Below are 23,847 nucleotides of genomic sequence, written 5' to 3'. Positions count from 1 at the left end.
AAAAAAAGAAAAAAAAGATAAATAAATAAAATAAAAAATAATTTTAAAAATGTAAAAAAGATACTAAAAAAATAATAATAGTGAAAACAATTTCTTATGAACCTATTTTTCATAAAGTGGCAAAAATGTGCACTCAGCTGGACACCACACATTTAATTTTTAATGTACAGAAACATGTATTTACTGATAAACTGTGTGAAAACTATGGGGAGGATTTGTGATTCTGGGGGTTTATGCTCAGGAGAGATCTACATGATGTTACCAATTCATGTCAGAAAAGATATGGAGTGTCTTAAAACTTTAGTAAAGATATGTCTAAAAAAACAAACAAACAAACAAAAAAACCAACAACAACGAAAAGAACAACAAAAATCCATGAATATACAAGAGAACAGCTGTAGAATAACTGTCCACTGGAGTGACCACTGCGCATGAAAGGGTTAACGTTTTAACTTGATACAAAAATAGATGGAAAACTGATGGAGGCAGAATACTGTAGAGGCACACAAGTAAAAAGTACTGCATTGGCCTCAGTCTGCCTTAACGTTGAGAACAAAAACTTATATTTTATAGAAAAAAAAAAAAAATTCCCTTGAAATGATACACACCATTGTTAGCACTGACATGGGTAGTACTTGTATATTGTAGATTGAGAGTACCTGTTACACTGGTCTATGAGTAAAAAGCCTCTAGAATAAAAATGGTGAAGCTTAACCGAGTTTGAGTCACTAATAACAAAAAATTGAAAAAAAAAAAAAAAATGCTGGTTGGCTGTATTTTCCATGACAGAGACTTGGGTCAAAATGTGAAATTATGAGAAAATAATGAGAGAATGGGCTCATGGGAATGTTTGTCTCAGAGTAATCAGATCTACTTCAGAACACTGTCTGTACATCACAACACATTCACTTTATAGGTTCTTTCTAGTAGAATATTTTTAAATCTATTGTATAAACCAATATAAAACCAATATAAAACCTTATCATATAGAATCAGCTAACCAGCACTTCTGTCATTTATTTTCCCTGTTCATCTAATTAAAGTATGTAAGATTTAGCACATTGTAGATCACTGCCATCACAAATAAACTTGAATATAAAATGTTGTGACATATTTCTAGAATGTAAAATATGTCATTTCAAAAACATCAGCTTTGTAAATCTGTCAACACTGTTAAATGTGCATATGTGTTATATGTATATGAAATGTAGACAGCTCCATCTGCTGGACAGATTCTGTATTGTACAAACATCCCTGTTAGTCTCATATTTAGACTCTTTAGTTATATTGCAGCCATTTGCTAAAATCATTTAAGTAATTTTTTTCCTCATTAATATACACACATCACCCCATTTTGACAGGAAAAAATAGAATTGTAGACATTTTTTTCAGATTTATTAAAAAATAAAAACTGAAATATCACATGGCCATAAGTATTCAACCCCTTTACTGCACAGGTGTCAAACATGCGGCCCGGGGGCCAAATCCGGCCTGCCAAAGGGTCCAATCCAGCCTGCGGGATGAATTTGTGAAATGCAAAAATTCCACTGAAGATATTAACAATCAATGGTGTTAAAATCATTTTAATTCAGGTTCCACATACAGACCGATTAGATTTCAAGTGGGTCAGACCAGTAAAATATTATCATCATAACCTATAAATAATGACAACCCCAAATTTTCTTTGTTTTTTTGGTGTAAAAAAGTAAAATTACATGAAAATGTTTACATTACCAAACTATACTTTTACCAAAAATGTGAATAACCCTGAATAAATACAAACAAACGGAAATGTCTTAAGAAAAGTAAATGTTATTTTACCAATATTCTGCCTGTTAGTAAATGTTTTGTGCGATTGTAACGCACATGTGTAAATGATAAACTGATAAAAACGAGGCCGAATATTGTTAAAATGTTAAAATTACACTTGTTTTTCTTATTACAATTCAAGCTGTTCATGTTATTTAGATTTTTAAGGAAACTTTATAGATATAAACCTGATCATAATAGAATTTGACTTTTTTTCACTGTTATTATTTTACTGGAGATCAAATTGGGCTGAATGTGGCTCCTGAACTAAAATGAGTTTGACACCCCTGCTTTACCGTGACAGTTTTAACTCAGGTGATGTCCATTTCTTTTGATCATCCTTGATATGGTCCTGCACCTTCATTGGAGTCCAGCTGTGTTTAATGAAATTGACTGAACTTGATTAGGAAAGGCACACACCTGTCTATAGAAGCCCTTACAGCTCACAGTTAATGTCAGAGCAAATGAGAATCATGAGGTTGAACGAACTGCCGAAGAGTTCAGGCAGAATTGTAGCAAAATACAAATCTGGCCAAGGTTACAAAAGAATTTCTGGTGCACTTAAGGATCCTAAGAGCACAGTGGCCTCCAGAATCCTTAAATGGAAGATGTTTGGGATGAGCAAAACTCTTCCTAGAGCTGACCGTCCGGCCACAGTGAGCAATCAGTGGAGAAAAGCTTTGGTGAAAGGGGTTAAGACAGGGGTGTCCAATCCTGGTCCTCGAGGGCTGGTATCCTGCATGTTTTAGATGTTTCTCTCTTCCATCGCACCTGATGGTCATTATCAGGCTTCTGCAGAGCTTGATGATAGGGTTATCATTTGAATCAGGTGTGTTGGAAGAGGGATACATCTAAAATATGCAGGATACCGGCCCTCAAGGACGAGGATTGAACACCCCTGGGTTAAGAAGAACCCAAAGATGACTATGGCTGAGCTCCAGATGCAGTGGGACAATGGGAGACGGTTGTATACCGACAGTCAATAGAAACTTTGAGGTAGAAATGTATACATATTTCTACTTGTAGGGGGGGTTGTAATTATTCATTGTGGATTTATTGATGACTTAGTGCTCGGGTAGTTGAGATAATGATGAGTTGTCATGTTGTCTCGGTTCATTGCACATGGGTTGGTCTCTTTGCAAAAGTGGACCAAATACACACTGAGCAATACTCAGTGGGTATCTGCACTGTCTGAGGATTGGTTTGGAAGGCCTATATAAAGGCCCAAAAAAGGCCACCATTGTTAGTCCAGTGAACGGCATCATGCCACGTCTATCACATGAACGTCTCTGAGCACTGGGTATGGTGGAGGCCAGTTTGAGCTCCAGTGACATAGTCAGGTGTATGGGCTGTTCCCAACCCACAATCAGAAACCTGGTTGAACGTCACAACACCACAGGCTCTGTTAACCATAGACCGTGTCCAGGGAGAGAGAGAGTGACAACTCCCAACCAGGTCTGCTACTGTTGTGACTGTGTTTGGCAGGTACCATTTTCTTTTAAGTTTTTTTGTTTTGAATTTATTCTTGAAACTTTAGATTTTTGTTTCTGTATGCCAATATCCTAAACAAATGATTCATATGAAAAAATTCCAGTTTAGGGTTTCAAAATAAAAATTATATCAAAAAATATGGTCTCAAAGTTTTCACTGACTGTGAGTGTAGAAAGTAAACCATCACTGCAGCCCCCCCCCCCCCCCCCCCCCCCCCCCCCCCCCCCCGCAACACCACCACCACCACCAATCAGGGCTTTATGGTAGAGTGGCCCAACAGAAGCCTCTCCTCAGTGCAAGACACATGAACGCCTGCCTGGAATTGGACAAAACCACATGAAGGACTCCCAGACTATGAGAAATAAGATTCTGTAGTCTGGTATGTGTGGAGAAACCAGGTACTACTCATCACCTGCCCAATCCAGTCCCAACAGTGAAGCATCGTGCTGTGGGGGTGTTTTTCAGCTGCAGGGACAGGAACACTGATGCCAATTGAAGGAAAGATGAATGCAGCCAAGTACAGAGATATCAGACTGGGCCAAATGTTCACCTTCCAACAAGACGATGACCTGAAGCACACAGCTAAAATAACCAAGGAGGGGCTTTGGAACAACTCTGACTTAAACCCAATTGAGCATCTCTGGAGAGACCTGAAACTGGCTGTCCACCAACGTTCACCATCCAACCTGACAGAACTGGAGAGGATCCCCAAATCCAGGTGTGAAAAACTTGTTGCATCATTCCAAGAAGACTCATGGCTGTATTAGCTCAAAAGGGTGTTTCTATTCAATACTGAGCAAAGAGTCTGGAAACGTCATGTGATATTTCAGTTTTTCTTTTTAATAAAACTGCAAAAATGTCTACAATTCTGTTTTTTCTGTCAAAATGGGGTGTTGTGTGTGCATTAATGAAGAAAAAAAAACTTAAGTGACTGCAATATAACTGAGTGAAAAATCTAAGGGGGTCTGAATACTTTCTGTACCCACTGTATTTGGAAGGAGTACAGGTTAGTGAATTTTCTGAAGTGCCACTTTCATGAAAACAAGTGTAAAAACATATATTTGATAAAAGAAAACTGTTAATGATAATGAGAAACAGCTCCAGTATCTCATCTCTTGCAAATGTATTTAGATAAGTTTTATGTCAATAAGTTAGGCCCCTGCAAGAAAGACCACATTTTTGGATTCCACCAGACAGTGGTTAAAACCATCTCAGATGAAGCTGCCCTCAAGGGAATTTCCAGTTTGTTTAGAATTGACAAAAATCACTGGAATGTCAGAAGCAAGAACTAGGGGTATAAACAAATAGTCTGTGAATGAGATCAGAGAGGAACCAGGCAGACTCATTCAAGCAAATATACAGTGACAGCTGTGTGTTTGGTGTGGCCCGAGTTGCACTTTGACACCATGAACTGTTACTATTTGCTTGTATTTATGGGTTTCTAGTTGCCTTCCTGTTGATGGTAAATTAACCGTATTTCTGAATTCTCTATCAGAAATAATCTAAAAATGCTCCTGGGTAAAAACACAGTATTCAAAATCTCTCTGACGGGACATTTTGGAGACAATTTGACAGATGAGTGTTGCTAAATGACCCACATTTTTACTTTTAAATTCATTTTTGCTTTAGTTGGACCCTAAGGGATTTTCCAAAACAAGGAGCTACTTTATATTTAAATAAATGTTAGAATGGCAATCAGTTAAAGTTCGCTCTCTGACCTGATGAGACATTACTGTGTTTTGACCCTCCTAGTTTGGAAACCCTCTTACTCAAATGTAACTTAAGCGTCAGGCGTTTTTAGTATCAAACATTACATAATACATATAAACACATTTGATAGTTTTCTTTTATTTAGACAACCCAAATAAAAGGCACATAACATTGCGCATGTTTATGTAATAATTTGACAAACGTACATTTAAAAAAATGTAGGAATGTTTGACCTTTCTGCTAATCAGAAAGCCTAGCCTCTTATATATACAAAATTACCATTGTTAATGTTCTAATACAAAAGATTTATAAAAAAAAAAAAAAAAAGGTTATTTTTATCTTTCACATCTATTGTAACTACTGTATCCTTGGAACTAAAATAGTTTTGTACAAAGATATACATTCAACTGCTTTCACAAGTGTCCTGGGAATTCCAATTATCTTTTGTCCTTAAAAATAAAGAGATGTTCGGTTCCACAAGAAGTGTTCAGTTTATCACATAATTCTTGTATCAATTTTGGCAAACAGGTTATCATAGTGTATCTACGTAAATGCATAAGAACATAAAAAAAAGGCTACACTAACATTTGTTTAAAACAAATCTTGGGAAAATGACAAACATGCATATTGTACTTTTTTTTTTTTTTTTTTTTTTCAGTATAAAATTAATCAACTCAAAGAGCTGCAACACTGTCAAGATAACATTGCATTCATCAAAAACAGTTGGTTCAACAGCTACAGTGTTTGGGGTCATGCAACCTCAACCTCATCCCATTACTTTAATGGACACAAACTTGCATTTTGTCAAAATTCATCCAGATCTCAGTCACTCTATCTGAGTCTGTATTGGACAAGAAAGAAATGTAAAAATGTACAGCATGTATGCCATTAAACAGGAGATCATAATTTAAATGGACGGCTGTGCCAGTATTCTTGGACTTCTACTCCCTGCTGGACTGCAAATTCTGTCAATACCAGAATGTAAAATGATTAAGGGGAAACTAAAAAACGCAGAAGTCCAGAGTTAAAGTAGAATATAGATAGACTTAATTTAAAAAGATCCAAGTTCCTAAATGATTAGTGGGCATTTCTGAAAGTTTCCTGAGTGAAGGGTCCTTAGTATTGTCTTGGGCCTATCACAGATTAGATAAATATTAGAAAAGACCAGCGTACAGAAGAGTCAAACAAAACTGACCAGTCACTGTGACAGCAACAGCCTGAAAAAGCTTCAGTACGGGGCCAGGCCTTTGCATGTGCAGCCACTAGATGGCCCTCAAGTGTAGGCTGGCTCACCAAAACACTTAAGACTCCAATTTGATCTTTGATAATACTGCTGCTCACCTGTATGTAGGATATGCTTTCAGTGCAAGACTCCATTCTGACTTCATGAAAAAAAAAAAAAAAAAAAAAAAATCAACACTACAAATAGGCAAATAAAAACAAACCTTTGTGGATCCATAGAAAAAAAAAAGTACAAATATTTCATAGTCAAGAGGACAGTGTCGAGATATCCACTTGAATGACTAAAGCAAAAAGCAAAACGCTGACATTAAAATACATTAATATGTCAACTGTACAAGTTAGTCACTGTACCTCAAGAGCATATCTACTATCTGAGAAAGAAAAGCTAAAGCACTGTGAAAAAATATTCTTCCATGCAAGTGGAAGCTGCTGTCCCTTTTCCTAGACTCATTTTCTCTAACATTAAATAGTGATTAGCAGGCTATAGTTAAAAAAACGACATACAAAAAGTAACACCCAGAGGCTTTTTATAGTGAGAGAGAGAGAATGTGTAAAACATCAAAAACAGCAATTTCTATTTATTGCTTCAGTCCATGTCTCTTCTCTCATTTACAAAAGCACAGGTGTAGTGAGTCCTCAAGAATGCTTGAGAATTCATGTCCTCTCATTCATCATGATACAAATCACAGTTTAATCATTCTAAATGGACTACACTAAGCCTTACGGTTCTCCTGATTTCAAGGTAAATCCTACTCGATTTCTACTCAAGTGTTCTGCGTCTCGTGTCAGTCTCTTAACATTAGTTAGGGTGCGGTGGTGGCGGCGGCGACTTATGGAGCTCCCACCGGCCATACAGCTGTAGACGTTCACTTCATGGTTGGATGAAGTAAACACGGTTCGGGGAGAGAAAGAGCTGGGCTCGAGGTGCAAATATTGACGACACTAGTCTCTTGTTTCACTTCATTTTCCCTTTCTTTGTGGCCAGTTCGCTTCTCTCTTCTTTTTCTGTGTTTGCCTCTTTACCAGGGCGGGGAAGAAGGCAAGACTTGGGACAGAAAAGGCATGCTATCCACTGGCCTCATGGCGATGTTGAGCGGCCCGGCTATATTCATGGGCATGGGGGTGGTTATTGCGACCGGGTGGGCGATATTCATAGGCGCCGAGGCCGGGATGTTGACGGAGGCGATGTTGACCGGCCCGGTGATGGTGACCGGGTGCTGGAGGCTGACGGGAGACGTGATGTTGACTGTGTTGGTGCTAATGTTCATTTGTGCGGCTATGGTGACGGGGTTGTTGTTGGAGTTGCCCCGGTTCATCGCCGTGGTGATGGGGGCAGACACAGTCACAGGGGTAGATGAGGCAGAGTTGCAAACGTCGTTACCTTCTGGGGAAAAACCAAAGCAAACGTTATATTTTGGCTCAAGCAACAGCTAAATCTCACCACAAGTCAAAACATCACATCTACAACAGTCCCTTCATAACAGAAATTATAACCTGACACTGATTTTCTATTGTCAGGGTTTAAACACATTTTTCAAGGTCAAATTCAAGCACTTTTAAGGGTCATTTTAAAATTTTTCCAGCACTGAACTTTATCACTGGGGTAAAATACATATCTACAGGAATACATATACTCATAATTATTTTTTCACTTTTTAGCACAACGATGTCGGCTAAAATTAACTTAGGGGGTCAAAAAAAAAAAAAAAAAAAAAGTTGTAAGAAATGCATAGAATTATGTTGAAATAATGTTAATACATTTGTGCACAGACTACTGATATTACTTGACAGTGGAAGCTATATTTTCAGAAATATTGGATTTTGAAAAGCACGTGTATGTGAAAACTTTTGCTGGTGGACGAAAGTGACATTACCCATGATGATCTGGTCAGTACCAGTACTTTATTAGTAATAAACTTATATACTTACTATTGCTAATTATCCTCTTATTCATAAATGTTAGTATTGTGGATCTAAAACAATAACAGCTGACACAAAAACACAAAATGTGTCAGTGGACGGATGTGACATGGTTGTTAAGGATCCCATCATACTGATGCTCAGCAGCCATGTCACTGTTTACACTAATGATCCCTGTGCAAAAACTAGTATCATAATTATTTATTGTATAGTTTATCATCATACTAAAGAGTAAATAACAATATAGAATTGTTATTTCTTTATAAAAATGCTTATTATTAGAAAACTGTTGATTTAAAAAGTGACGTGTGACATTCTTAATGTATGTATTAGCGTAACATAAGCAGGATGGATCAGCACCATTCTCCATATTGCAACCTGTAAAAATAAAACATGTGATATGTAGTATATAAACTTGTAAGAAAAATTGGGGAATCTAAAAGAATAGAATGTTTGTTTTTCAGGTAAATTCAGTTAAAATATAACTTGGCCATTTGTGACATGAAAATATAGCATTAACTGTGATGAAATTGGACATTTTTGACCTGAAAACATAGTTCATATGACCATCAACATGTTGCAACAAAACTGAAATCCTGTAAATTTGCATAACTTGCATTTACCAACACAAAGTTCCTTTGGGGATTCACTTATCTTTATTTCTTATGCACAAAGACATAAATAAGACCTCTAAGCAAATTTTAGCCGATGTACATTGCATTGCGCTATAAACATCTAAAATGATGTTTCAGAATAGCAAAAAGTTTAGAAATTAAAGGACAACACAAAGTTTTATCCAAAAACTAGGAAGCCACTTGGCGTTCTTCAGTCTCACTCGCACCGAACCAAAGGTTTAGATAAAAAATGTAGCTGGAGTCGACCTGAGAGAATCTGCTAATTTTCTTTTTTGACATTAAGTTTTATTTTTCAAAATGTATCACCTCCCTGTAGCATAGGCTTGCCATTTAATCTAGCCAAGTTAATATTAAACATAAATAACTCACATCACAGAGTTAGAATTACGAGCACTTACACTCAAATTTAAGCACTTCTAAGACCTTGAAAACATAACATTGAAATTCACGCATTTTCAAGGATTTCAAGCACCTGTACAAACCCTGTGTTGTGCAACTTTTACCCTTTTCTTTGGGTGATCACCAATGCTTGTATATTCACCAAAAATAAAAAGACACCATTCTTCACTGCTAACCAAGACTCTAAGAGCTGAATGTTGATGGTATTGGGGGGAATGTTAGGAATACGAGTTCTGGTACCTTTATTACAGGAGTTAAAGTTGGTCTGTCCGTGGGTCTTCAAATGGCTGGTGATATAGGCGGCACTCAGCATCTTTCCACAGATGCTACAAGTGACCTTGCCTTCGTGTCTGATCATGTGGGAACGGAGTCTGTCTTTGGTGGCGAAAGCAGAGGTACAGGCCTGCAGATGTAAAGCCAGAGACGTCAGCGATAAAGTACATGCACAGAAACAAAAGAAAAGTTGAATAATAAAGGATTGACTCTTACCGTAACTTGACATTTAAACGGTCTTTCTGAGGAATGCACATGCTTCACATGGCAGCTCAAGTGGTCTGGCCTACAAATGAAGACAAGCAAATGGAAAAACGTCTTACTCTTCTGACAGTGGTGCAGTGAGATTCATATGTATGAAACTGCACTTTTTAATGCTGCTAACTTTTATTATAATTTGATTTTGCCATGTATTTTATATACATGTATATACACATATTGCAATGTATAATAGGGGAGGACATATTTAGTACATCATATCATTTCTATATTATTTTATTTATATAACGTTGTACATTATTTTTTCCGTTTTTTTCCTTTTTTTTTTTACAGAGACATTGAATTACAAAGAATTCCTGAATATTTGCTAGTCATGTAAAACATTAAGTTCCATAGTGGCACCGATTTACATGAGAATTTTCACTTATTAATTAAGAAAAAAAACTTAAAAGAATTAATTATGTACTCTTTTTAAAGTCATTATTTTACTTGTAGTTTTAAGGAGTGGGAAAAAAAAACAAACATTAAATGTAGTAATGCAGACATGTATCAATAAAGTATAGTCACTTAATTCCACCAACATTGTGCCATTTTCAACAGAAGTCTTAAATAATACGCATTGTACTATTGGTAGTGTTATTAAAAAAACTACCTGTATGTGCACTAGCTTCTAATATAAAAATCAGGTTGAAATAAACTCTTTTGTAGCATTTGCAGGTGCAGTCTGAACTCACAAACTGATGTGCTCTGTTTGCTTTTGTAATGAGGGGCAGGACACGAAAACATCCTTAAAATTTCAGTCAGTGGTGGTTAATTCTCCGTGATCAATCGTGCGTGAATCAGTTTGACCTAGTTTAAAAAAAAAAAAAAATGCAACCGACTCGGAAGGCACACTACATTTCCTACTTGTTTTCACTCAGTTTAATCGGCAGTTAAGCATTACAACCGCAGTGCTCGACTTTATTTTCACTTAACACACCCTTGGTATTGTTTACATTAATGCCAGGGAGAACGTTTTAGGAACTTGGGCATCTTACTTGTTTACTTGTAAAATGCTGGGATTAGGGAGGGACTATGTAGGTTACACAGTTAATTCACCTTAATTAATGCCATGGAGGAAACTGAAAAACAACAGCTAATGACTACAACGGCAAGTGTGAAAATCATTACAGTGTTATGAAAAAGTGGGAAGTGAGTAAATGTGGTTAAAAAAAGGAATGTGACAACATAACGCTCTGAAATGTCAGAAAGCTGCAATTTGATCTTAATCCTTATCTAATACAAGTGCTATTAAAACAGACCTCAAATAAAAAGCGGGCGTGTATTACAACACATTCCTCCGTGTTTATCTACTGTATAATTTGCTTCAGTGCATATCAGTAGCTGCAAGAAAACAGCGATTCGCCTCTTGACCTTTACAGGGAAAATCCAGCATTCACAAATTCTACTTGGCACTGATCCTCCCCTGTCAGCTTGTTAGTTCTAGCGAAGCTGTGAGCTGAATCATGTTGGAAGTGCCATAATGGAGTGAGTAAGGACTACAGCACTGGCAGCTGCTCTCGAACCGGAAAGTTTCATGCTGGTGATTTTTTTTAAAAATACAAATGAGTAGAATCAAGTGGAATCTTCTCAGTGGTGCCATGAACCGGAATCAGGTTTTTTTTTTCTCTTTTCTGTCCACTGACGAGCAGAGCAGACTCCAGACAGTGCCTGCCTACAGATCTGGCTGAGTGGCCGTGACTCAGTGCCCTGTTATTCAGTCCCTATTCTCACTTTCCAGTATGCTGATGAATCCCTACCCCACGTCACCGTGTTGGAAGCATGCCTGAAACTGCCCTACACAGCACAGTGCTAGTGTTACAGCTTGCCTAGGGTACACTGCTGATGTTTTTTTTTTGTGTTGTTGTTGAAGGTACGTTGCAGTACGACGCTCTTGGTGGCTTCATCAATATTCTCTGCTAAGAACATTCAACAATGTTTGGCATATAAAAAGTTAAAAGATTACAATATTTTTCCCCCCAAACAATCCTAAGACTGTGATGTGCTAAATATTTATTCTTTACGTAGTAAATGTGACCTGAACATTAGCGTACGGTTCACTAAATTCCCTGGGGAAAGAGACGCTGTGACACGCTGGCGGGAACCGCGAAGTGACAAGTGACGCCTCCCCCTCCCTTGCTAGGCCATCGCTGGTAGTCTCTCATGTGCGACTTAAAACATGTGGTTGAAATGGTTTCGGGGGTTAATTTAAGAAGGATTGTAAAACTTTACATGTGAAAGCAGAGACACTGGAAGGATAAATAAACAATAGTCCATCCTTTCTTGTGAATTTGCGGTGTCACTGAGTAATGCAAACACATTAACCTGATGACTCATTCACATTGAGGACATCTTCTTTGCCAGCAGGAGACTGTGGCTAAATGCTATTTAAATAGAGCAGGGAAAGTTTTCAAGCCCTCTCTCATTATTTAAATGAATACGTGTTTGTATCAGTGAAGGTAATTTAACACTTATATATGACGTTACATTACAGTTTTTTGCACACTGAGACACAGTCAAAGCTCACTTCTGGACTGTAAAATAAATAATGAAAAAAAAAAATTATGTTGGCAACACAGAATTTGTGCACCATCATGTTTTATTTTTGTTTTCATATTTGACGTAGACAAGTGGAGACTTATCTCACTGACCCTGGAATGCAACTATCAGAGGGTGAAATTACTTTCCGTCGCCAGTCTACTATAAGAATAAATTAGATCTCGGAACCCTACATCCTGTTTGCAACAGTTTTCTCAGTTGTTGTTACTTGTTTATTGAAAGGATATGAAAAACTAATGCCGCTGTAGAAATAACATAATGCTGCTTTGCGCTGGTGTTTTTCCCCTCAAACGTTTGAGTATGTGTGGTTACTGCTGTCTGGAAGTCGGTCAAGCTGCATGATAAAGCAGAGGGGTTTGCATTGCTAAGGCCCTTTACTAAAAACGTATCCAAAACTAACCTGTGGCTTCTATTGCAAAGAGGACATGATACCCAGCTGGCTTTAAAACCCTAAACATGTATGGACGTCCCAGGCTGCACCGGGACCTGAACTGACAGAGTTAACTTGATAATTACAGAGCCTTACCATGTTACTGATCTACCTAGAAACAATCTGATTTCACCAACCCAACAGCTATAAACGGAATGTCAAAGAGATCTGAAAAGGGTAACGTTACCCTCCACGCCCTTAAAAATCTGCTGCCAGGACATGACAGCCAGAAGTCGCTCATGATTTTACAGTTTGTTTTCCAAGGACAAGAATTTTGGGGAGCATGATGAAATAAAGTGTTTATTGGCAATAGTGTAATTCTGCATTTTTAACCACTAACTTGGCACTAAGAGTTTATATTTTGAACATGACAAAGGTTAGATCAGTGAGTGAAGGAATGAAAGAGGGGAAACAGGAGCAATGGAGATTCACTAACTAATATTTAACTTCAAATATAAAACTTAAAAAACAACATGCTATTACTCTATATAGAGCTAGGCAAATCTAAATTTCTTTCTCCAATTTTTTTTTTTGTTTGTTTTTAATCAATTGCATTCTTTCTTTTTTTTTTTTAAAAATCATGATTGAAAAGCATTCTTTCTTTAATAAAACTATACGCCATGAGACCCAGCAATGCATTTTGGTCTACTGTAGGGGACAGGAGTTTCACAGTTTTACTAAAAAAAAAAAAACCCCTGCTGTCCACTGCAAAGGACATTCCATAGAAAATTTTTTTAAAAATGTATCGAAAACTGTTGTATCGTGCCATATCCAACCGTTATTTAATGTGTCTCAGGAGGATATGACTGGAGAAATAGCTTCACAATTACTACATTACAGGACGCAATTTTTGGTAGAATGGTCTCCAGAGGAATAATGTTGATTTTGCGATTAAGGGATTTTCCATTATTTTCAGAAAGGCTAATCCTGATTAATAAAAATTAATTTGATATATTGCTCATGTGCATATTTACAGCTTTAGTGGTTGAACATGATTAAGCAAAAACAAAGTGTGAAATTCTAGTGCCTATTAGTATGAGTCACAGTATTATGAAAGGTATAACTGAACCGTTGTATATCACATTGCTAATTACTTTTGCTCATCTCACCTGGAAAAGCCTTTTCCGCACACAGAGCAAACGTAAGGCTTGTGGACCCCTCCATCATGAGAGCGGACGTGGTAGGTCATTCGGTCCTTCCTTTTAAAGCGTTGTTGGCAGATGGGGCACTCGAACGGCTTCTCGTCTGAATGGGACAGCTTGTGGCGGTTCAGGTGGTAGACGTCGCGAAAGGCCTTGCCGCACATCTCGCACCCGTGGTTTTTCTTGACCGGTTTGGCTGGTTTCTTTACAATGTTTTGCTGCGGCACGTTGCCCATGGCAGACGGGGTCATGACGCTCGTGCCTGATGAAACAGAAGTGGTCGCCGTGGACAGGATGCCCGCTACTGTCGAGATGTAGGAAGGATTGCCGTTGTTCTCTCGTGGCATGGTGGAAATCATGGGTACCATGGTGGGGGCCGTCTGGGTGGTCTTCTTCGGCCGTGACACCATTTTGATGCCGGTGTGACTGGACTCATGGCGTCGCAGGTGGTAGCTGTCTCGGAAGGCCTTGTTACAGTAACCACAGACGAAAGGTGTTTTACCTTTGTGTTCCTTCTTTATCACAGGCACAGGTGGCCTTGGACCTCCACCGCCGGTCACATTGTCTTTAAGGAGATCAGCAGCACTGGAAGGAGGCTTCTGGTCTATTTGGATCGGAAGGACAGGCTTCTGGTCAACTTGTTCAGTTCCTGCATTGAGAAGAGGCAGCAGGCTGTTCTGGGCCACCTGGTGCTGGTGGTGGAGGGCTTCATTGGCCTGCTGATGAAAGAAAACACCACAAACACACACTTATAAAGAGCTGCATTTATCACTGAGTCCAAGAGACATCCAAATATTTAAACACAGCTGTTAATCACACAAAAGGCTCGTTATTATATTACCATATATTGTATACAACAATAAAAATACATGCCTTTCCTGGGTCTGTTGTCACAAAACATGCCTATCTGCATCATTATGAGTTACCTTCAGCAAAACTAAATGAATACATCAACAATAAATCATGTTTGTGTTAATGATGACTGTGCCACTGCACAGTTATGTTTGTACTCTGACTGACAGCTCCCTGAATTCAACTATGAGCTGGATGTAACAAAATACCAAACAGGAATCAGATCTTTCATTAATGAGGTAGACACACATGCTTCCACGCATGCTTCCAACGCAGAAGAATCCAAATATACTAGATGAAAAATGATCCCATCATGACGGCGCTGCTTCATCATGTGACTGCAAAGCAAGCATACCAAATAAGAGGCACAGTAGAGCGCAGTTCAGCAGCTGAGAACATACTGAAGAGCGGGCCATTAAGTAAGCTACAGCATTTAGTACGGTGACGTGGTGAGGCTGAAGTGTACGTCAGTATAGGAGGGCACAGGAGTAAAAAACACAGATCATGTAACAAGACAAACAATGTGGGTCAGACTTCGACTACTCCTTTAAAATACATGACCTCCCACTTTTGTGGTGCTGATGTTTTACGGGTGCCACACAAGTATTCAGTTAAAGCAGAGTAGTGGGGTGCAACTTAAAGAAGAGACAACTACTCCCTGAGTTTGGTTAGGCTCATTTCACAAAGCTTAAACAATAAGGCTATCAATATTTACATTTCTAGCTGCAGAGAGGAACCAATGAACAGCAATAATTCCTGGGCATCTTATGCAAATAATTGAGAAGTTCCAGGTAAAAATGATTCAGCACATTTTGTTTGAGCATGGTTTGCACTGATAATGCTTACAGTTAGTCTGTTTATTTAATTCTTCTCAGATTCTGTAGAACAAAACTGAGAAAAGGGTCTTGAAAAACACTGAATGCACTGCAGTTGGCAATTGCTTCAATTAGTCTGCAAATGACCAGTCCACAAAATGTCAACATTACTTGGAAAAAAAGTCTACAACAAATTCTCAATTTTCACACTTCCTCCAGCCTTTCCGGCAAATGGACACAGTCAAGACGACTATGCCGTCAACCACCACCAAGAAAGGCCAAGGTGAAATGCTTGACCTTTCCCTTTGAGGTTCAATCATCCATCGAAGAAGGCCAGCCAAGAAGGGAGTTGCAAAAGAGGAGGCAAGGGACAGAAAAGAAAAATGAACCACACAATGTCCTCCTTATGTCATCTAGCCTATTGTGAAGGACACAAATCTGAGCAGTGATGCACTCGGGCCTCAGCAGGGGACCTTTGTATGCTCATCTTCATTGATTTGGCTCATCTATTCATTAGACAGGGACATTGTTTATCCACACACCACACAGCTAAACTAGCTGTCATTCCCTCATATGCAATGGGACCTGGGAACTCACTGAAAATGCCACCAAGCCCATCCATCCATTTGTCTACGCACCTGCTCGCACTTGCCACCTTCCAGGATTAGTCATCATCATGCCAATGCTAGACTGTCCGCTGGCACACCAGGGGTGGGGGAGCTTTATGTTTGGGTGGGGGGATACCAGCCGGGAACCCTCTTTGTGAAGCTTGTGAACAGCAGACGTAGCCGCTGCAGACAGCCTGGCCCCTATACAGAGGTGCAGGGCCTGTAAGCTGCTGTGCCTTCATGCAGCTCTGACCATTTTGACACAAATGCGCTCTGACAACTGGGGCTGCTCCCTCATAAATAACATCAAAATGGAGGGAGTGTCCTGATGGCTCCACGGGCCACTGTAAATCTGAACTGAGCTCACAGTCTGAGTCATGTTATGCCCTGAATTTCTTTTTTTTTTTTTAATATATATTGCTCAAAAGGTGTTTGCAGAAATTTCAAGTTTTGCAACTAACTAAAATAAAAAGCAAAGAACATGCCCTGAAAAAAAAACAAAAAAACTTGTACTTATAATCCAGACTGAAAGATAGGAAACCACAATTTGTTTTGTATAATATACTTTTTGTCTTTTGCCCAGATTTATGGATGTTTTAGATATCTCCACAATTGTTTCAAGTTCTGTAATTCTCAGTTTGATAAGAAGTTCTTACCAAAATACTACTTTTGTCTGTATCTGTAGGGACCTTCCTGTCTTGGCATTTGTCAGCAGAGATACGATGAATAACGTTACTGATGTCGTAGGGTGCAAGTATATTTTAGCTCTCAAAGCAACGCGCTACATTTTCTGAAGAATTTTTTCATTTTCATTATTATTTCACCAGGGCTTCAACTGCGTCGTATAAGAGGATTATGCCATATCTATTACTCCCCACGTCTTCCTTCTCTTGAAAAAGGAGTTTCTATTAGTCACTGGCCCCATTAACTCTTGATACAACAGAGGGTGGACTAACATTTGCTCACTCTGTTTTACATACATTTGACTGCATGCTTAGACTACTGTATTATTGAGCCAAAAAACAACACTGCCTTTGATGCTGTGAGTAAAGATGCATCCACCTCACTTCACAACAATACTTCCTCGTTGCTGCATAGTTTAAAATAGACGGTTTAACATGTTGCACCTGTAAAATATGCTAGTATAAAAACCCACCTGCTGAGAAGCCCAAAATAAAAGAGAACCTAGCTCTCAACAAAATTACACTCATACGTAAAGACACTTGCTGTCTGCTGAACCTAACTGTTTACTAAATGCCAGCACATTGGGCAGAAAATGTTCACATATTCTGCTGACTGAACGTTAACTCCATATGTTGCTTTCTGCCTCCTAGTGGGCAAAGACTAATAAATGCTGTTTTGAAAAGGTAACTGATTAGTTCATCATCGGACTACAAACGTTTTTATAAATTCCTAATAACATCCCAGATTATGTGGAACTGTTACAATATGTGGATGCCTACATTTTTATCATTATACAGTGTACAATTGCTTCACAGTCTTAATGTCATCAGTAAACTGGTGATACATGACTCAATAACACACTTAAGTGCCTCATAATAAATGATTTATTTAAGAGTCTACTGATAAAACTGTTTAACAATAACCCCAAATGCTCCTTATTGGTCCTTCCTTTACAAGAAACTTATGGGATGGTTGAAAACTACACAAACAATTTAACAAAACAAATATGGCAGACTGGTAAGTAATTTAAAAAGCATCAAATGCTCAGAAAGAAAGAAAGAAAAAAATAAAAAAAAAAACAAAAAAAAAACACTTTTTCCCAAACCTCAGAGTTCAGGATAAACGTGATTTAAGAACAGAGGGCAATAATCTATTCACAGACTGTGCTCATGCTGCCTGTTGTTATGTAAATTCAAATGTATGTTTTTGCTCTTCAGCTGCATATTTAATTTATTCCAACAGAGAGCAGTTCTTTTTTTTGCAACATTCAGAACATTACAGTCAGCGTCAAAGTGTGAAATAGTCATAACAAAATGAAATCCTATGTTTATTTCTAGCATAAATTTTCTTTCTGGTAAACTGTTAGAAAATAACATGAATAATTGACAGCCCTATTGTAATACGTAAGCCTATAACAAAGCAAAATGTAGACAATTCAAAAGATGTTATAGAACATGAATATATAAACAGTAAAGTTAGACATTGTTGATATGGGATATTCTATTCTGAGAAGCCCATGAAACTAAAAACGTATGCAAATTACATGACTATGTCAAAAGACAGCCGATAAAAAAAAGTATTAGTTGCAGTAGAGGTAAAATTTGAAATATTCTTGCCATACACGAACCATCTTAAGGATGTAAGTGCACAGTTTTACATCAGATTAACTAAGCAACCGTGTGAAAAACACAATACATGCAGAGCTTCTGGCTCAGTGCCAGGTGCTGCACAACAAACCTCAACGTCCATCTGCCTTTTTCATTGGAAACAAACACTGCATGATGGTGTTAGCAAGCTTGGCAAAAAAAACAGTGTTACAGTAAATGTAAATATAACTAAACCACAACATACTAAAACAACAAATGATCAGTCTCTTCCAGCGGATGCCGTACATGTCTGACTACTACAAAATAGCTGATTAACGGCTCTATACAGTGCACTACTTATATTCTTGCCAAGACCAACTGGAACCATAAAGTTAACTTTAGACCTGTATGAACACTTCTTTTCAGCAGTATGCAAACTGAGGAGCATTAAAGCTCTCTAATATAGTTAAGTTAGTTCAAGCTTCCCTGCGGCACTTGTTTCAACACTACCTCCTCTTGACCCCTTCTGTGATTTTAACACTGGAAACCTGTAATAATGTCAGGTATTATCTTCATGTAATTGGACTTGGATGGATGTATCCTGCAGATGGTTACTGTGTTACAACATAAACGTTTCACTAGAAATGTTTTCCTGTTGATCAAAGGGTCAATATTCCCTCATTACGGCCTGGCATGGGTCACATAACTCCAATGAGATACCACTCTTGATCCAAACTTAGTTGTACTTTAATCTATGGTGAAAGCAACAATGTTAAGCATAAGGTGGAAGTATTTTTTTAAGAATGATACTGAGGAAGTTATTACAGTGAGGAATTGTTTGTCATTACAAAGAAGCATATCTTACATTAAAACAGACATGAAAGAGCACATTCAAATTACTGCGATAAAATGCAAGTGTATTAAAATCAAAGTTATTCTAATGCAAATCTTTCATGATGTGAAACATGCTCTCCTGTAAAGCCACATTTTGCTGATACTTTAGGTTAGCCTCTTGGTCTGGAGCCTGAAGTCGCACATTTTGCGTGTTCACGTAAGGCTTTAATTCCTTTAGGATAAGTAAGGCCGAGAGAGCAAACACTTGGCAGAATTTCATGAACAATATCCGTCCACCTCAGTAGCACAACCACTAAAACTGTGGCATATTTCCCTCTGAACTGCAGCCCTCACTTTATGTCCTAAAATGAATTGCGTAATGCCGTTGCTAATTTCAAATCTGCTCGTTCGTTGCTAGTGTTAGCTGATGTTGTAGGCATAGTTTGAATTCCTTTCAACGGCGGTCACTAGAATAAACAGCTAGTTAACACACATACAACTACAACTCTGGTTATGGAAACGTTTATTTTAGCTAACCAAATCCGTCAGTCTGGATCAAATGGAGTCAAATTAGCCACCGAGTTTGATAAGGGCAGCCTAAACCCCGTTAGCTAACTTGGCTAGTTACTGCCGAACCGGCTGAGGCAAGCGGAAAGTTCACCGCGGACTTGCGAATCGCCGTTAGGTTATCAGCAGCTGAGATTTCCAAGTAAATACTCCGAATTTCTTCCCCGGATAAATAGTATGGAATTAGAATGAACGGGGGGAACTATCGCTGTGAAATTCTGATATACCTCAGTGTTACATATCACCATCCTTCAACAAACGATCAAAGCCTTCAGTCAAAGGGAAAAAAAACAGGTCTGTCTCGATTGTAACGGTGCAGTGGCGTCTCCAGCCTGACTTCAAATGATCCCGCATGTTTTGCTGGCTTCGACTTAGCAAACAAACTTACTAAATCGCAAACGCTGTCGAGTTACCGCACAAGAATCGTCAAACATCGGTGTAACAAAACAAAAAGGCACATTTTTCAAACACTCGTTGAGGAGAATTGATTTTTGTTCTAGCGTCATTCCCAAGCCTCACAGCTGGAAGCCTGGATTCATATACCATTGTTTTGTTTGATTACTCGATCTTAGCGTTTCTCGTGAAAAAAACAGATTTTGCCGCTAAGATATCTACTAGTGTCGTTTTAAGGTTGTTTTACAGACTAATCTAGTTCCCACTTGAAGCAGCCAACTTACTTGAAAAAGAAACGTACTCCAGCTCGGCTCCATTTCCACACTTACTAATTCTGTAGGAAACCTAGTAGAAGCCTACAACAAAGCAACCAAACATGGCAGCTGAAACAACTTCCGGTAACCTCAAGGGCTGAACCATTTTATCAGCATTTTAGGGGTCACAGTAATAGAGTTTGTATTACAAAATATATATAAAAGTGTTTCGAGTATTATAAACGCACAACGCCTGTAAGAAACTACTATTTACTCTGGTAAACGTATTTATCTAAAATAAATACTATAATAAATGATTAATAATTTATACATGGATGTACAAACTCCCCTATAGATGTTTTTGCTGATTCTGTAAGGGGCATTTGTTAGAGTCGACTGTTGTCGCATGTGGCTGGGAAGTGATTGTATTTCAGTGATCCTCAGTTAATTTTTATTTGAATTACACGCAACCGATCATTTATTTTCTGCATTAAAAATACATTTCTTCGTTCCTATACATAGACACGTTTATGTTTCGCAGGGTGAGAAATAAGTTGCATTCGTTCCAAGTCTATTTTTCATTCACGGGACAGGGATGAATGAAAAGCGTCGGAGTCGATAAATTACAGGAATGGCCCAGTGGGTATAAATGAAACCATGCCTTCCACCCAAACCGCATCGTTTTAGTAGTGGTAGTAGTTAAAGATGATAGGGTTACTTTATTTACACCGAAATTTTATAATCACTTGCCCACAGATTTTACGTCAATCTTCCATTAGAGCTTCTAGACTTTACATCACTTGTATTTTATCCATTTCCAGATAAGTTTTGTAGTTTTTAAGTACATTTAAACAGAAAACAAGGACTTATTAAGCACAGGCTACTATGCTGGGCAGATAGTTAAATAGTTGTGTTTCTAACTTTATGCTGCCTGTTCCATTTACAAATACAAGATTTCTGTAATAAAATTAGTCAATTTGGTCCTTAAACCCCCTAGACCAGGGATGACACATTCATTTTAGTTCAAGGGCAACATACAGCCTGATTTCATGTCAAGTGGGCCAGATCCGGTAAACAATAGCTTCATAACTTAAAAATAAGGACAACTCCAAATGTCTCTCTTTGTTTTAGTGTACAAAAAAGTAAAATTATATTATGAAAGTGTTTACATTCAGGGCTTATAAACTATCCTTTCGCAAAAAAATGTGGATCACCTGAATAAGCATGAACAACCTGAAAAATCTTTTTTAAAAAAGGAATAAAGTACAGTTTTAACTATATTGTGCTTCAGCTTATCATTTACATGTGCATTACAACTTATAGGTTGCAGTGGATCTACAAAGGCACAAAAACTAAAAAATACATTATATAACTTTATAATCAAAACAATTTGTGAAGACATAGTGACACCCTTGACTGTTAATGTCTTCAGTGTAAGTTTTGCACTTTACAAATTCATCCTGTATTTACCGGATAGGACCCTTAGGTGGGCTGGTTTTGGCCCATGGGCTGTATGTATGACACCCTTGGCCTTGAGAGATAATAAATTATACGAGCAGTAAATCTGTTATCAGACTGACTCTAATGGTTAAAACTCACACTTGTAGATATAGCCTATATGAGGACTAGGACATTATTAATTCATCACAATAGTTAACAAAAAATAGAATGAAGGAAGTTGAACTTTAAAAAATTTGGTTAACTGACAAAGAACAAATAATAAATGTTAGTTGGATATAGTTCTCAAAAGACATTATTGGCTGAAAAATGGAAATTGTATTAACTGAAGTGAAAGAAATATTTGTCTGTGAGATACCTGTTCGAAACACTGTCAGCACATTAGAATACATTCACTTTTGAGATAAGATTTAAAAATATTTTATACTACACAAATATGCATTTTTGGGCAAAAAAACCAACATTTATTTAACCAGGAAAAACAGATCCCATTGAGATTAAGAACTTCTTTTTCAAGGGAGTCCTGGCCAAGAGACAGCATGAAATACAACACACAGTTACAGCATACAAAAATTTACAGGACAAGTCAAAATATGAAAAACAAGTGCAAGTTATAGAGTTAGTCTCTACAAATATGCATCGACCTATTGTATTTTTTATTTTTTATTTTTTTATTTTTTTAAATCTCTGAAGCAGTCATTTCTAAAATATTGTAGATCTGTGTAAGTAGTCACTCACACTGTAAATATCACTCATTTTACTTTAAAGAGCTTTAAATATTAGACTGTATGAAAATCTTTATGTTTTACCATTCGTCTGATGAGAGTACTTCCTATATTTTCAAATGTAAAATAACATGCACTGAAAACAGTTAGAGAATTGTATTTTCTGGCATCAAAATAATACTATTTGTCAGACATAATTTAATGAGGACTTTTGCTGTAGTAAGCAGCACAAATTTCGACTGAAACCACTCTTTAAATCTGTCCTTTGTATTAGAACTGAAGTAAAAGAATAAAAATAAGAGAGAATGAGAGTAAAAATTATTTACTGTCATGTTACAGTAAATATTTCATATATTCTTTAATAAAAACATCAGAAAACATATTTTATGTTTCCTTTATTAATCAGCCAATGTTTAATTGAGACAGCTTGTGCTTCTAACAATACATGGAAATTTGGCAGCAGTTCTTACAATACTTTTTTTTACAGACATCCAGCACCAAGGAATAATGCATACTGATTAAAAAACATTTTTCATACACTTGTATTTACAGTAGCATTAGCTTTTATAATATCTGAGCACCAATAATAGATAGTAACACTTTCTTAACTGTAACTGTGTCAAAATAAATAACTACGTAGTTGAGTGGATACATCTAAGAAACTACTAAAAAATGTAAAATCAGGATATGAAATAACACACACATAGCTAAACTCATACTCAAGGTGAACACAGATTCATGCATGAATTAGTATTGTGTGCAATGTTTCCAGTACGTTCTTTGAACTCAGCGCTCATCTGTGAATGCTGTTCAGTAAAGGTGGCCCCATTGTACATGCAAATCTTTGTCTCACTGTACATTGAAAGCCTTTATACACATACAGTGTGATGAATGTTTCAGTTTGAGTTAGGGAATATGTGTGGTCAGACCATTCTCCGCTCATCCAGCTCAAAACACACAATATCATCCAGCAATGGGTTTCACTGGAAAATACCGTTATACAGATTTCTTCCTCTGATATTTTTCCACTTTTGGATAAGAAAGACTCAGATTCTCCACAGGTAAACTTTTCCAGGATGAACAACTGAATGAGTGGATGTTTAATTATGTTTTTGACCTTTTTTTCCCCTTTTTTTAGGACACAGCGACATAAGTAACTCTTCAATAGGATTAAATTATAACATGATGAGTTTGGTATTTGTT

At 37.5% G+C, this 23,847-nt stretch overlaps 1 protein-coding gene across 2 annotated transcripts; it reads right to left on the bottom strand.

Moving 5' to 3' along the window:
- Window positions 1–5,128: 5,128 nt before the first annotated feature.
- Window positions 5,129–20,597, bottom strand: LOC115432739 (vascular endothelial zinc finger 1-like). Of its 2 annotated transcripts, none has more exons than XM_030153691.1 (5): window positions 20,492–20,597; window positions 13,836–14,587; window positions 9,696–9,765; window positions 9,447–9,609; window positions 5,129–7,636 (listed from the first exon to the last, which is right to left on the bottom strand). In XM_030153691.1, the coding sequence occupies exons 1-5, from the start codon at window positions 20,522–20,524 to the stop codon at window positions 7,272–7,274; spliced, it is 1,383 nt and encodes a 460-aa protein (XP_030009551.1). In that variant the 5' UTR covers window positions 20,525–20,597; the 3' UTR covers window positions 5,129–7,271. The 2 variants fall into 2 exon arrangements, with proteins under 2 accessions (XP_030009551.1, XP_030009552.1); XM_030153692.1 differs by having other exon boundaries at window positions 5,129–7,633.
- Between the last annotated feature and the right edge of the window lie 3,250 nt (window positions 20,598–23,847).

This window comes from Sphaeramia orbicularis, chromosome 14 (assembly GCF_902148855.1).
Source record: "Sphaeramia orbicularis chromosome 14, fSphaOr1.1, whole genome shotgun sequence".
Taxonomy (NCBI): Eukaryota; Metazoa; Chordata; class Actinopteri; order Kurtiformes; family Apogonidae; genus Sphaeramia; species Sphaeramia orbicularis.
Note: the sequence above shows the minus strand (reverse complement) of the source record. Positions and strands in the feature narration are given on the sequence as shown.

Bases quoted from the DNA above. Each gene is read 5' to 3' on its own strand.
- LOC115432739 (XM_030153691.1), bottom strand. From the start codon at position 20,524: ATGGAGCCGAGCTGGAGTACGTTTCTTTTTCAA. The intron at 14,588-20,491 runs GTAAGTTGGCTG...TTCTTTCATCAG, and splicing joins GGAGTACGTTTCTTTTTCAA to CAGGCCAATGAAGCCCTCCA. The intron at 7,637-9,446 runs GTACCAGAACTC...GTTTTTCCCCAG, and splicing joins CTTTAACTCCTGTAATAAAG to AAGGTAACGACGTTTGCAAC.